Source organism: Schistosoma haematobium, chromosome ZW (genome assembly GCF_000699445.3).
Source record: "Schistosoma haematobium chromosome ZW, whole genome shotgun sequence".
In the NCBI taxonomy this organism is placed as follows: Eukaryota; Metazoa; Platyhelminthes; class Trematoda; order Strigeidida; family Schistosomatidae; genus Schistosoma; species Schistosoma haematobium.
The window spans coordinates 49,124,848-49,140,503 of NC_067195.1; the positions used below are offsets into that span (position 1 = coordinate 49,124,848).

Here is a 15,656-nt window from a genome sequence, read left to right on the forward strand (position 1 = left end):
AGACAACTTCTAATCCAATTTCCTTTTCAGGTACATCCAGAAGAACCCTCCCATGGTGTGGGCAACCGTGAAGTGATAACCACTCTCATACCTCTAACAGCACTCAAAATCACTGTATTCATAATAAACCTCTCTCTTCAATTTCTATTATTCATCCTACACAGACTTTCAACTCTAAACTTCCTCCTCAAGTGTCACCATAGCCAACGATCCTAGTGCTCAAAACACTCCCAGGTCTACAGAAACCTCGCTGTCCGGCAAGACTGTCCACTATATCCATTTTTTTCAAATTCATCATAGACATACTGCTGGAAATAGCGCTCTCGTCGACTGAATTCTCGGGCATTGATCTACCAGGAGGTCCACTCATCGACTTACAATATGAAGATCGTATGGTCCTGTTTCGCGAAGACGCTGATAAAATGCAGTCTTTTAATGACACTGAGCAACAATGCCAGAATGTTTGGGAAGTAGTCGAACGCGTCGACAACTTCACTTACCTTAGAAGTTTGATCAGCACTAATGGATTGGTGTCTGACGAAATCTCTGCACGGATTCGAAAAGCTCGTTTGCCTTTTGCCAGCTTACGTCACCTATGGCGAAGGAGAGATATCCTTCTATCAATTAAGGGACGAACATACTGAGCAGCAATTCATTTCGTTCTACTTTACGGCTTAGAAACATGGCCATTTAGAGTAGAAGATACTCATAATCTACAAGTATTTGACCACAGATGCCGTAGAAATATTGCTCGCATCTGCTGGGATCACCGGGTAAGTAATAGGGGTTAGACTCAGGGTATTAAGTAATGGTGATAAATCAGTTGATGAGGTTGTTAATCTTCATCAACTGAGATGGTTGGGCCACGTGTTACGTATGCCTGAACCCCGATTACCACGACGTGTAATGCTGACTAGTGTTGGGGATGGTTGGAAGGAAGTTAGGGGCTGCCAAACCAAAACGTGGTATCAGTCCTTGAAGTCACTAACTTCTGGTCTGAGCCATGTTGTTAGATGCAGACTACTTGGTTGGGGTCCGCGTGACTATCGTAACCAATGGTTGGAGACTCTTATTGGCATGGCTCAGAATCGATCACAATAGTGTAGGTGTATACACTCTTTGTCTTCCCTTAAACCGTGATATTAAAATTGCTTTAACTTTTTTTCTGCAAACTAATTCTTTCTCCCTGTATCATATCATTATATGCAATCTTTCTTTTATATATTATTACCATTGAATTAACTACTTCTATGAATTCGGTGTTCATCTTGTTGTGCTAATGAGGTATGGCAACTTGGACCGATGCATATATGTGCCTGGTCCTACGTTGTAGATTACTGACTGACACTGTTGAGTGATATAGCTCATAATAGCACCTTAAAATACGTTTGCTTTTTATGACACGAAGTCATCCTTTCTTCTAGAATTATATTATTTATGTCCAATGTTTGCTACTACTAATAACAATACTATTACTACTTGGACGTTTGTCTTGACAGTATCATCATGCTGTGCTAATATAATCTGCCCGATTGAATATATATATATATATATATATATATATATATATATATATATATATATATATATATATATATACAGAGAGAGAGAGAGAGAAGAGAAAGAAGGAGGGGTATGTTTGTTGGTCTTATTGGAAACAAATGCTAAAAAGGTACAAATACCATCATCACTATCATTAAACGTAACAATAATAATACTAAAATTAAATTACAGTATAAGAAGTAAAGTTGATAAATTGGTCTAAATTACAAAAGAAAAATAAAAGATATTTCACTTAATTTGACAGAGAATAAATCTAATTTCACTGTAGTTCTTATTCATTTGCAAATCGATGATAAGCTAAACCTAAAAAGCACATCAACTGCCAACTAGTTATCGTCCACCATACTAAAAATCCAAATATACCACGTGAAATAATCACTCCATGAAATAAGAAATGATCCATAATTTGACTAAAGATATATCTAGCTTGCATAAATACAGTTGACCATGAAGTAAAATTATTTTGATTCATGAAATCAATTAAAAAATAATTAGTAAAATTATTTTGAATATTCGATACAAAAGATGGTAATGCATTTAATGTATCAGAAGAATATAGATATTGTTGTTGATGATAATCATAAGGTAACCATGATAGACCTGATAAATTTTTATATAAGCATAAAAGACATAAGAAAAGAAAACAAGGTGAAATATACTGTAAAGCGACTAGGTTTAAACAATAAAATATACTTGCAACTAATCGTTGTACTTCTTTATTTGAAGTTTGTCCTGCTTCATGGGTAAATTTATCCAGTTTATCTTGGGCAGAATTTAAATAAGCCTATTGTATTTTTTTAAAAACAAATAAAATTGAATTTGAAATAAGTATTGTTATTAGTACATTTGAATTACTCAATTATTTAACAATAACAAGAAAAAAGTTGATTAAGTTATATTGAAACCAAATGGTAACGAATTCGATAGATTGAAAATTTTAGTTATTCTAAGAACACTACTTATGGTGGAGAAAAAAGTGCAGAACACCTAGAATCAGTAATGTTGTAAGAGACTATTTAACTATGAGGTAAAAACTTTCGTAGCTATTTTTCTACGACTTTATTTACATATATTGATTGTATTTTTGCTAATTATTTTCTTATTACCATAGTTCTAAGCTTTTATTTGAACCGTAATTTTTTGCTATAGGATCTTCCACTTGTGGTGTATGCTACTTATGTCGACAGACATAAATAGTATGTAACACCAGTCGGAAGTGGAAAACTGAACAGAAGAAGGTTAGGAAGATTGAGTTGAAGAGGATAGAAAGGGAAATAGAAAGGAATTATGAATTGGAGGAACCATACAGAATGTCAAGGAAAAATGATGGAAATTTGCAAATTAAGTATTCTATGTATGGTTGACATATTTTACCAAAATATTCTGTAATTTTGTACCAAGCAATAAATTGGTTGTCCCCACCTAAATCTCGTTCATGACACACTTATTAACTACAACCAATTATTTAAGTACATAGTATTCCGTTTTCCCATCATTAATTTTGTTGTTCCGTTTTAATGCTGTTACCCAGTTGGTCTGTTGTATGGTCTGGCCTTGTATATATATAAATGAATGTCTGAAATATAATAATTATTTAGGGTCAGTGAACATTGGTCTTGCGTTTTTCCGCTTTGTTTGAAGCCATTTAGCATTGGGCCGACCGTTAGGGAAAGGGCACCAGTCTTCTAAGTCCTTGTTGCGTATTGGTTGGTTGTAGAATGTAACAAGTAACGGTATGGGCGACTAATGGAGATAGGTTGATTTGAAGATAGTTTACATTACAAGCTAACTTCAGTTGGAAAATCATTAGAAAAATAAAGAGTGGAGAGCTATTTAGTCCTATTTATGGAGCTTTCCAGAAGTGCGCACTTAGGGTCCTGTTAGGGATCGAAACCACGAGGACCTTTATGACTCGTCGTGAGCGCTTGAATTTTTAAACTGTTGAGTTAGTACACAGAGGTCCACATTTTCACTTTGATCAAGTCGAACTATTGTGTAGCCATTGTCCACTGACACCGGTGATATTTGTTTCAAGCCTGGCATAGCATCTCATTTGAAGATCGGAAATTTCGATTGAAATTAATCACTAGTGAGGACATTATTACTATTATTTGCATGGGTTTTTAGATGTTGTTTAATTACTAGTTTACATCACAGATCAACTTTCGGTAGAGAACCATCGAAGACAGGAAATAGAGAATATTTATTTCTACATAGTATGATATATCTTAAAGGTGAGAACCCATAGGTTCATGAATTTGGCTTTGATGATGATACTACTCAGGTGCTCAAACTGAAGCAAGTGAACATGTAACCAAATGATTAAAACAATAAGTCATTCCTCTAATGATAAGGTGTAATGGGACCTTCAAGTTACAATTTGCATACTTGTATACTCCTGAACTCTTTATACGCTTACATTATACACATGTACATAAAAGCATGCGATACACGTGATATATACATGGTAAAATATTAAGTTCCAGTAAACCTGTATTCGCAACTGTTGAAATAACGCGTATAGAAAAGAGTTAAGGGTTTTCAATATAATTTACAAGGGATTTGAAGTTTATTGTTACAGGCTTTAGGTGGTATGGGTCAAAATCATTTACAGAGCTCAAAATTCATTAATTCGTTTTTTCATTGTCAATTATGTCATTTTCGTTACTTTCCTTTCCTTGACTTATCGTGGTATATAAGTAAGCCAAGTGATTTATGTGACGTGATTACTTATTAAGTAAGAATATGAGTACTGTGTCCATGGCATAGAAACAATGCGAAAGTAATTTGAAAAAAATATTCAAATTACTAATTTTATATCTAGTTTCATTACTAAGTAAAAACACTAGCAAAGAAAGTTTTATAGAAGCATCTCAAGAATTCCTAAAAACTATTCAGAAAAAAAGACAGTCACTCGTAAATTATCCTTTAAATCTATTTTACTGACAATAGTACATATGAACTAAACAATGAGCATAAAAAACCAGACACATACTTGTAATGTCCAACGAACAGTGGAAAGACGAAAGAGTACAACTGCCAAAGATACAATTAGTCGAATACTATCCAAATGTTTCATGAATAGATTAGACATAAAGTTGATAATTATGATGAGAAAAGGTTTTCCAGTCAATGAATTACTATGCGTGAGCGTAATCAATGAATTAGAAATATGATCAGTGATTGGAATAAGCCAAAGTAAAATAGGAATTATTGGACAAATGAAATTCAGATGTACTATGATACGTTTGATTACTGACATTGGACATTGTCTAAACATAGAAAAATGATATAAGAATTGAAGTGCTGTCGATTACATTACTGTTTATTATTTATTATACAGCTTTCTATTAGGTTTTACGAAATTACTCTTACTTACTTACTTACTTACTTATGCCTGTTACTCCCAATGGAGCATAGGCCGCTGACCAGCATTCTCCAACCCACTCTATCCTGGGCCTTCTTTTCTAGTTCCTTCCAATTCTTGTTCATTTTTCTCATGTCTATTTCCATTTCTCGGCGTAATGTGTTCTTTGGTCTTCCTCTTTTCCTTTGACCTTCAGGATTCCATGTGAGGGCTTGTCTTGTGACGCAGTTGGGTGCTTTCCTCAATGTGTGTCCTATCCACTTCCAGCGCTTCTTCCTGATTTCTTCCTCCACTGGGATCTGGTTTGTTCTCTCCCACAGTACGTTGTTGCTAATAGTGTCCGGTCAACGGATCCGAAGTATTTTGCGTAGACAACTGTTAATAAACACCTGTATTTTCTGGATGATGGCTTTCGTAGTTCTCCAGGTTTCTGCCCCATACAGTAGAACTGTCTTGACATTTGTATTGAAAATCCTGACCTTGGTGTTGGTTGACAGTTGCTTTGAGTTCCAGATGTTCCTCAGTTGTAAATATGCTGCTCTTGCTTTGACAGACAATTTAGATAGATCAAAAACAATGGTAATGATAAAATCAAAAGCTTTACAGTGTTTTTTATATGCTATAACCTTTCTGTCAACGATTAGTAAGGCGATAAGACTTAATTTCACTCATTGTGGTGTATGCCACCTATATCGACGGACATGAGTAGTGTGTAACATCAATCGGACAAGGAATGCCTGTCAAAAGAAGGGTGGGAAGACTGAACTGAAGAAAACTGAAAGGAACTGAGAATTGGAATAATCATGAAGGTTGTAAAGGACAATTGATGGAAGATTTGCAAATGAAGTATTTAATGTATTGTTTCCACATTTTACGAAAGAACTAAACAATAAATCAGTTATCCCTACTTGACTTCTCCGCTCTCTACAATATATTTATTATTAATCACTTAGAGTTAAAAAAATATTTATCGAAGAATCAGATCAGCAAAACCATGGATTAATTACAGGACTTTGTTCCAGAATATGTAGACGTTATATATTCTCAACATAAACACATTTTACAGTCTGGCATCTTCACCCTCCGCCAAATGTTAGAACACCGTCATACTTATCAAAGGCCAACAATCGTTGTGTTTCTTGACATCAGGGCTGCCTTCGATTCGTTGGACAGGACTGTTCTCTGGGATTGTCTATTGAAGAAGGGTGTGCCTGAGAAGTTTATTAACATCCTAAATGCCCTATATACAAACACCTCAGGTAGAGTGAGGGCATACAACCACCTTTCTCCATTGTTCCATTCACGAAGTAGAGTTAGGCAGGGTTGCCCAATCTCACCATCCCTTTTCAATCTTGCCGTCGAAGATATTCTGGAAACAGCTCTGATGGGTGTAAGTAGTGGTGGTGTGGATCTGTTGCCTGGAGAAAGACTTCTCGACCTTGAGTATGCGGATGATATTGTCTTATTGTGCGATAATGCCCAAGCCATGCAATCCGCACTTAATCAGTTGGCAATCAGTGTCCGTAGGTATGGTATGTTCTTTACACCTTCGAAGTGCAAAGTACTTCTACAAGACTGGCAGGATTCCAATCCTGTACTCACCCTGGATGGTGAGCAGATAGAAGTAGTCGAGAAGTTCGTGTATCTAGGTAGCTGTATAAGTGCTGGTGGTAGTGTGAGTGATGAGATCAATTCAGGCATAGTGAAAGCCAGAGCGGCTTATGCCAATCTGGGCCATCTTTGGCGCCTTCTTGATGTTAGTCTGGCTGTAAAAGGTCGAATCTACAAGGCGTCGGTGAGAGCAGTTTTGCTCTATGCTTGTGAAACCTAGCCTCTCCGAGTTGAGGATGTTAGACGACTCTCTGTGTTTGGTCATCGCTGTCTCCGAAGGATTGCTGACATCCAGTGGCAACACCATGTTGGTAATACAGAGGTTCGGCATCGTGTGTTCGGGCAATTGGTGTCACCCTCTTGAAACACCGACTTCGGTGGCTTGGACATGTTCTACGAATGTCGTACCAGAGAATTCCACGTCGAGCATTATTTGCCGACTCTGGAACTTGTTGGAAAAAGAGGAGGTGGTCAGTGTATGACATGGTGTCGTAGTATGAAAGAAAGTTGCAAAGGGCTGGCTTCTGTTGGTCCTTCTCGACTCCCTGGCTGTGGTCCGAGAGATGGTGCAACACAGTGGCTAGAGACGTTATCAGATATGGCTCAGAATAGAAGCCAATGGCTATGCTGCTGTGACCTTCTTTTACTTTCTTCCTAAAAAGTGGTTGTGTCTTCCTTAACTGAAAGAATTCTTCTGGTTGTACCTTTCCGTTTCCCCTACTATTATTATTATTACACTACCATACACTAAGATGTGGTCGTTATTGTTCTTTTTTTCTTTCTCATACGCACTTTAACTTCTTTTTCTCTTCACATTCTCATTGTTTCGTGTGGCGCATATATATCTGGTGCCCCCTTGTACCAATATTCATGTGTTCAAATAAATAAATAAAATTTACAGTCTGGTACGAAAAGCCTAGGACACTTAATTTCTACTGTGAAACTAGGGTACTGATAGTTTTCTAGAGCCTGATGTCTAAAGGGAATAAATGATTTAATAAACGCTGCTTGGATAATCTACAAAGGAATTAAAATACAAGCACAGTAAATGTGATTAAAAACCGATTATTATTCACTACAAAATTTACACGTACTTAACTGTGTCTAAGTATATCTTCCCAAATTTTATTCCTGGATAAACAAACAGTGAACCAATTATACAGGCTATAACAGCTAGAATAAAATTAAATGCACCCCAACTAATAATTGGAGATTTAGAAGATGAGAATTCTCCAAAAGTCAAATTCCCGTAAGCAGCTTGAAGACCAAAGTCAACCAACGTTCCATCAAGGGAAAGAATTAAAGTTGCAGCAACGAGGAAGAAAAAGCCAGCTGCAAGGATGAGTATGCATTCACTTGAAGGTATGTTTGTAAGTGCTGTATTTGTAGTGAATTTAGAAGATCGAGATTCGATTTTTGTGGCATTATTTTTAGATTGAAAGTATATTGCTGTTAAGGAAACGAGAGTGCGAATGGTGAACCAAAGGCTTAAAGTCATCCAAACTAGACTTAAATTGATACGTACATTGAGAGATACGGGATAAGAAGAATCTTGTTTTGTATTGGCACGTGACAGTTTTGTTTGATTTCGGTCAAAACCCTCATACCATGGGATGATACAATTATAGGCTACTTCGTTAATTAAATATACACAAGAAGCACAAACGGTGAAGTCGACTAGCCATTGGTGACTAGAATATAATGGTAAAACGGCTATATCAGAAGTAGATACATGTGATTGCTTCAGATGAATGGTTGTGGAGCGGGGAAAATAGAAAGTATCAGAGTGACAAGTTGTTCCATTGGGGGATCCAGAAAGTAAGTCATTTCTCTTTCTTTTTCCTGAAATAAAAAAGAGGTTATGTTTCAAGATGGGCGATATGTTGTAGAACGTACTCTCAGTTACAATTTTTATGACGTAGCAAATACAACATTAACACACGTCCTTGCAATATCCCTTATGGAATTGGATGGTCACTAATTATAAATTTTATAGATTATTTAAATATGCGACAAATGCCTAACTTGCAATTATACTTGGTAGAAACATATTTATATGGTGGGTTGTTATATTTCTCTCTTACGGTTATAACCCAGCTATTCCTATTGCTTAGTATTTTCGGACACCGATTCACTCGACAAGTCCCCAAATCAGAACACGGTTGGACAGGAAAGAGATTATATTCCAAATAACAAGGTTAGATGGAAGTAAGAAGCAAGTGAGCGCAATAGGGAAAACGTTGGTATATTTATAGTTTTTCACATGAGATTTCTAGTGTTCACTAAGTATTGGCATGCACCAAAGCGATCGTGCATTGAGCATGCTTTAGTCCAGTCTATGTCCCGCTGCTACCTTGACGCGGTGGTCGGGCTTGCCTATCGTGATGACCCAACCAAGCTATATTGGCTGGAACATATGTTCCTGCAGGTTCTACCATACCAGGCAGGTCGATTGGTGAACGTTAAGACTAAAAGCAGCAACTCAAGGTCTGAGGGCGAAGTCGTACTGCTGACTGTAGAGGGGTGTGACAGCAGTAAGGTGTTTCCCTCGGACATCCAGCATGACAGCGATGCTGCCTTCCCACAAGGAGGGGTGGGGTTAGAAAAGGTCGACCCTAAAAATGTCACACCTCACCTTAGCTCACGGATTTCCGTCTCCGGCGGTAAGGCCCCTTGAAGAACGGAGCTAACACGTCAAAAACCTTCCACAAAAAGGCCGTGCGCGACCGGCCTCAAGCAGTTGTCCCTTGGGCTCTGCGGTCACGCTCCCAGGTCGTCAAGACCAACACTAATCCAATTTCCTTTCCAGGTTCCTCAAGAAATACCCTTCCATGGTGTGGGCAGCCGGGAAGTGATACCAGCCCTCATACCCGTAACAGCACAAGAGACCAAGTTGGTCACATTCAAATCTTTCCTACACCTTCTAATACCTCTCTTATCTCCCCGACTAACCCTCCCCACGTCTCTTTATCACCTCGCACCGCTAGGGCAAACGATTCGAGTACGTGGAACGCCATTCCTGGTCTCCTGAAACCACGCTCTAAACTACACGTAGGAGCTTTTAACGTACGAACACTTTGCCAAATAGGACAGCAGGCTTCCTTAGCTAAAACTTTAGAATCTCGCGCCATCGATGTGTGCTGCGTCTCCGAAACGCGCATACAGGATCCAAGTAGCGTCATTCATTTGACCTCACCATGCCAAAATAAAGAACCGACTCGATTTACGCTTCGTGTATCTGGAAGCCCTGATTCTGCTTCCCGTGGCCTCGCCGGCGTAGGTATAGCATTGAGTCCTAGGGCAGAACTAGCTCTCTTAGAGTGGATCCCAGTAGACAGTCGTTTGTGCGCTGTCCGACTGAACGGAACAGTAAGAATCCGGAAAGATAGGGACACTCGTCGTTGCCTCTTCGTCGTCTCTGCCTATTCTCCCACTGACTGCAGCTCAGATGATGTAAAAGATGAGTTTTACAGAAAGCTTTCGGACCTTCTCCGAAAAGCTAAGCGCTCGGATGTAGTAATAGTGGCCGGTGACTTTAATGCTCAAGTAGGTAAACTAAGCGATAGGGAAAGACACCTAGGTGGATCTTATAGCATCGTGGCTCAAAGAACAGATAATGGCGACCGTCTGTTGCAGCTATGCTCAGATAACCGCCTGTTCCTTGCAAATACTAACTTTAAACATAAGCAAAAACATCTTCTAACATGGAGACCCCCTAATTCGTCCCAACGTTGGACCCAAATAGATCACATCGCTATCAGCCACCGATGGAGGGGCTCGATAGAAGACTGTCGCTCATTCTGGAGTACATGCTTAGATTCAGATCATGTTCTAGTACGAGCGCGTATCTGTCTGCGTCTTACTGGACGTAGGAAAGACGCTGCAAGGAAACCTCTTAGGGGCCTACTTAATGATAGTCAAGCTAAGAGTATATTTCAGGAACAACTAGGAAAACAGTTAGGCAGCCATGTATGTGATGCCCACCCCGATGCAGCATGGAATGATATCCGAAAAGCTGTGGAAACAGCAGTGATATCTGCTAGTAAGGTAAACCAGAAGGTTAGGGAGCAACACTGGATCTCAGCAGCATCTATCTCACTGATAGATGCTCGGAAACTCATTCCACCTGGCTCTGAACATAATGAAGAGCGGAGTCAGCTTAAGCGCAAGCTGAAAAGAAGCCTACGCAATGATCGCGAACAGTGGTGGGTGGCGAAAGCAAGAGAGATGGAAAAGGCAGCGGCAATAGGTAATAGCAGACAATTGTTCAGACTCGTTAAGGAAACCGGAATTAGGAACCCGACCGTTAGCGAAACAATCTCAGAGAAAGATGGACATATTATTCATTCTCAATCCAGGAGATTGGATCGATGGGCAGAACACTTTAGGGATCAGTTCAACTGGCCTTCAGCCACACTTCGGTTTCCCACGATCTCTAGTCAACCTGTATGGCAAGTTAATGTAGGTCCTCCGTCCCTTTACGAAGTTGAAAAAGCCATAGGAAATCTGAAACGAGGGAGAGCAGCAGGCCCTGACAGGTCCTGAGATTTTTAAGGATGGTGGTCCAGTATTAACAGTGAGATTGACTGAGGTCTTAGGTAGAATTTGGGAACTGGACGTAATCCCATCTGACTGGTCTCAATCACTGATTGTGCCAGTCTATAAGAAAGGACAAAAGTCCTCTTGTGACAATCACAGAGGAATCAGTTTGACTAATATAGTGTCTAAAATATTAGCTTCAATAATACTTCGACGCCTAACTAAAGCTCGTGAAGAGCAGACTAGAGAAAATCAGGCTGGTTTTCGACCTGAACGTGGTTGTATAGACCAGATATTCACACTACGTCAGGTTCTAGAACACAGACACACATTCAGACGCCCCACAATGGTAGTATTTCTCGACCTTAAAGCAGCATTCGACTCTGTTGATCGTGAGGTTTTATGGCAGTGTTTGTCACTGAAAGGAGTACCAAAGAAGTACATTAACCTTATAAAGGCTCTCTACTCGAACACGACTGGTAGAGTGAGAGCTTATGGTGAACTGTCATCAGAATTGATTACCTCAAGTGGTGTTCGTCAGGGCTGTCCACTCTCCCCATTTTTGTTCAACTTTGTGGTCGACGTACTTTTAGAGATAACACTCTCCTCATCTAAATTTCCAGGGGTTGAACTTCTACCAGGAGGTTCACTTGTTGACTTAGAATATGCAGATGACATAGTTTTATTTGGTGAAGACGCTGACAAAATGCAGAGTCTTCTGACCACTCTAAGCAACAATGCAGGCATGTTCGGGATGCGATTCTCTCCCTCGAAATGCAAAATGTTGCTTCAGGATTGGGTTACATCGACACCCGAACTAGTGATAGGGAGTGAAGTAATTGAGCGTGTCGATCGCCTCACTTATCTTGGAAGTCTCATCAGCCCTTGTGGTCTGGTGTGTGACGAAATCTCAGCACGGATACAGAAGGCTCGACTAGCTTTTGCCAACTTGCGTCATTTATGGCGTAGGCGAGATATCCGTCTATCAACCAAAGGACGTGTTTACTGCGCAGCAGTTCGTTCCGTCCTACTTTATGACAGTGAAACATGGCCGGTAAGAGTAGAGGATATCCGTAGGCTACTAGTATTTGATCATAGGTGTCTTCGAAACATTGCTCGTATATCATGGGACCATCGAGTAAGTAACGCAGTTGTTAGGAAACGGGTACTAGGTAAGGATGGCAAATCAATTAATGACGTAGTGAAACTCCATCAGTTGAGATGGCTGGGACACGTGTTACGTATGCCCAACGACCGACTGCCTCGATGTGCGATGTTTTGTTGTATAGGAGTAGGTTGGAAGAAAGCTAGGGGCGGCGAGACCAAAACATGGCACAAGTCCATAAAGTCACTGACAAGTAGACTGAGTCATATTGGTAGATGTAGACTACCTGGTTGGGGACCGCGAGATGATAGCAACCGATGGTTAGAGATCCTGAATGACATGGCTCAAAATCGTTTGCAATGTTGCAGGTGCATCCACTCTCTGTGTTCTCCCAAATTCTAATCTTCTGAATTCTTCATGTCCCTTTTTTCCTCTTTCCAAATTTATTTCACTGGATTATACTCTTTAAATAGCATCTCCAAACCCTAATCTTCCCGATTACTGCTTATACTCTTATTACCTCTACCACTATGGGATTTGAATCGACAACTGCATCTCTGTGCTAATGTGGTGTGGCAACTCGAACTGATGTAAGTACGTACGAAGTTCTACGTTGTTACTGACTGACTGACTGAACAGTGGGTCAATGATAAGATTTATCAGTCGTACTTTTTTAGGTTTCACGAATGTCTTATACTTTTATTTAATAAGAAGTAAACTAAAAAGGCCTAGATTGAATTGTGAAAAATCGTGTTAAAGTGATCACATCCAGATTTTCACGTTGTGTTTGATTGCTTATGTAAAGAGCTTCTGGTTGATTATTCTTTTGAAGTGGTTAATTGCAACACACAGCAGTTTAAATACTGTAGGTTGTGTAGTTCATGAGGGGAATATGTAAATACAATAGGCCTTTCGTCACAGTTTGTAAGTACTTTTGATAATACCCACCCTCTCACACAGATATTGATAGTGGACTTCGAATGTTTGATTGAAAACATCGTCGCTTAAGAAATAAGCTGCTGCTCCACATTCAGGTCTCCTTATTCACTAAGGAGCATATATTAATTTAATTTGTGGGAAGTAAGGTATATTTTGACGAGCAATAATGTCTCTACTAATTGTTGGAGTTCAATAAGTAAACCCATAACTTTCGATAGACATGTAAAATTGTAAAAGGTAGATATACAAAATGAAGGAATATTTTCTACGATTTGAACCTTTTAAAGGTAATTATAGAGGTTTTTAAATTATTTTCGTAGCTTAAATGAAGAAAGAGTTATGACAGAACATTAAGTTTGTATTAATTCACATTTGTCACAGCAGTCCTTAGGATTTTATAAAGATCAACTTCGCAGTTTGCTGATTAGGACTAATGTCATCATGATACTGAGATTTAGTGGATTTTTGGTCAGATTCCTGATTGACGTGTCAGGTCTTAGGCACCACATTTTATAATTAGGTCGCCGGTAAATTCCCTTCATCTTCACACAACCGTTTAAACAGTTTATCCAATACACTAATTTTTATGCGGCTTTCAGATCTAACTTAGACTCCTAATTTTTCGATACAGAAGTTATGATTCAAATCTAGACTAAATTTTCGAGAAGTCTCGACATTCATGGATGAGTATCTACATATATTTGTTGAGGTTAGAAGTCATAAATATGGAATGTATAATGTAGGCAAAAGCTTGAAAGCACCTGATAACAATTCACTTTGCCTAAACATCATAGAACAACAAACCCATTCATTGACAACTATTAGTGCTGGACGAAGTTTTAGATACAGTTTGTGAAAAAGCTATCGAGATCGGGAAATGAAAACGACTGAGATGACTTTGGAATGACCCACATGTTTTCGGGAAACACTGAAAGTTAGACTTTAATATAAACACCATAAGACATTAGTATCGTGTTCCGATAGTCAGATACACGGACATTGTGCCAATATTCTAGGAATTGGGGTCACTGATCTTATAACTGTTAAGTATAACTGATTTACATCCGTACCAACCAAATGCAAAAGTGGACCCACAAAAACACTTCGAAAGTTATTTTACATACAGAAAAAACTATAAGCTAGAAGGGAAACGAGTTCATAAAGCTGGTTTTACAGAATTCGTTTGATTTTGTCGTAACTAACACTCCAATTCTCAAAGAGACCATCTTAAAGACAAATCTTGTGCTTCAGCAATTAGATGAGAGCCCATCAGTCTTTGACAAAAAGAACCTAGGAAATTTTGACAGGTTGTGTGTGAAAGATAATTGAACGGAAAACAATGAATAGAATACGTACGCGATATGTCATCATCATTGGCAACCTAGAACAGCAGTGCAGCACTAAACTAAGTCTGCTAATGGACATAATTCTATGACGAGTGAGAAATTGACATACTTTTTTACCCTATTATGTCTATATTTTATGTCGTCCAGTAAACATGATAAATGAGACCAAAGTAACTCAGGTTTAAGTATCCGGGACATTTGTTCGAGAAACACATATAGAATACTGTAACGATATCGTGGTGGTGTGTTTTTTGTACCTAATTTAGGACAAGCGACAAGAAAGAAAATCTTAAGCTATAGAAACATACCTTTGATCTTTACTTTACAGTTCCCACTAGCTTCTAGAAGTTGTTGATCTGTTGGTACGGCGTATCGCGTGAGACCCGTAATTAAGAAACGTGTAAACGAGAAGAAAGAAATGAATTTCGACAGAACACTTGCAGCCACAAGCGTTGTTGCCAGTTGTAACCCTAATACACCCATTAGAGTAACGCATAACTTATTGTTCGCACATCATACAATAAATTTGTAATTCAATAAACAATATGTTCTTGATGAGCTAGTGTAAATTAACTGATTTCTTTACGCTCATGTCTTGATATTAAAAATACTGTGCTTTATCTTAGGTAGCAGTATGTTTTTCTGGTCATTTGGTGACGGATTGTTGAAGGTTAATTAATTTTGTGGACGAAGTTGACACAGAAAGGAGGGCTCGTCCCTCCAAAATCTACATTCCTTTTACTACTGATGAATTGCAGCTCAAGACGTTATTGCTAGTAGCTAAAGGGTATCTATTCGGGACTTAAATCTGACAAGTGGGTTATTATTATCGGCAACACTGCGCTGTGAAGTCATCTTAATTAGAAATCTATCAGAAAAACTTTATGAAGCACACCATTGATGGTGGAACATAACTGTTCAAGAATTATTCGGTGCAGCTATTGGATTCATATCTCTTTTCATATCGTCGGTTTCAACCATGCAGAAGAATGTTTCTTGATGTAGTGAACTCCATTAGCGGTAGTTATCCCAGAAAAAGCTTTCAAGTAATACTTACTTAACTGTTTTTTTCAGTTTGTTAATCAATATGTCACCTTGTTTTAGTTGCTATTTCTTCTGTCGTCATATTATTCATATAGTTCTATTTTGATTTATAGTATTGAGATTTGTTTATACGTATTATTTA

At 38.6% G+C, this 15,656-nt stretch overlaps 1 protein-coding gene across 3 annotated transcripts; it reads right to left on the reverse strand.

Annotated features, from left to right (window-relative positions):
* Positions 1–1,628: 1,628 nt before the first annotated feature.
* Positions 1,629–14,998, reverse strand: MS3_00003769 (uncharacterized protein; the record flags this gene model as incomplete). Of its 3 annotated transcripts, XM_051211634.1 has the most annotated exons (5): positions 14,580–14,998; positions 14,481–14,538; positions 7,636–8,383; positions 4,559–4,835; positions 1,629–2,347 (listed from the first exon to the last, which is right to left on the reverse strand). In XM_051211634.1, exons 3-5 carry the CDS (start codon positions 8,037–8,039, stop codon positions 1,835–1,837), a joined length of 1,194 nt encoding a protein of 397 aa, XP_051071718.1. In that variant the 5' UTR covers positions 8,040–8,383; positions 14,481–14,538; positions 14,580–14,998. The 3 variants fall into 3 exon arrangements, with proteins under 3 accessions (XP_051071718.1, XP_051071717.1, XP_012799996.1); XM_012944542.3 differs by lacking the exon at positions 14,481–14,538 and having other exon boundaries at positions 1,835–2,347; positions 14,779–14,998; XM_051211633.1 differs by lacking the exons at positions 7,636–8,383; positions 14,481–14,538 and having other exon boundaries at positions 14,779–14,998.
* Positions 14,999–15,656: the final 658 nt, after the last annotated feature.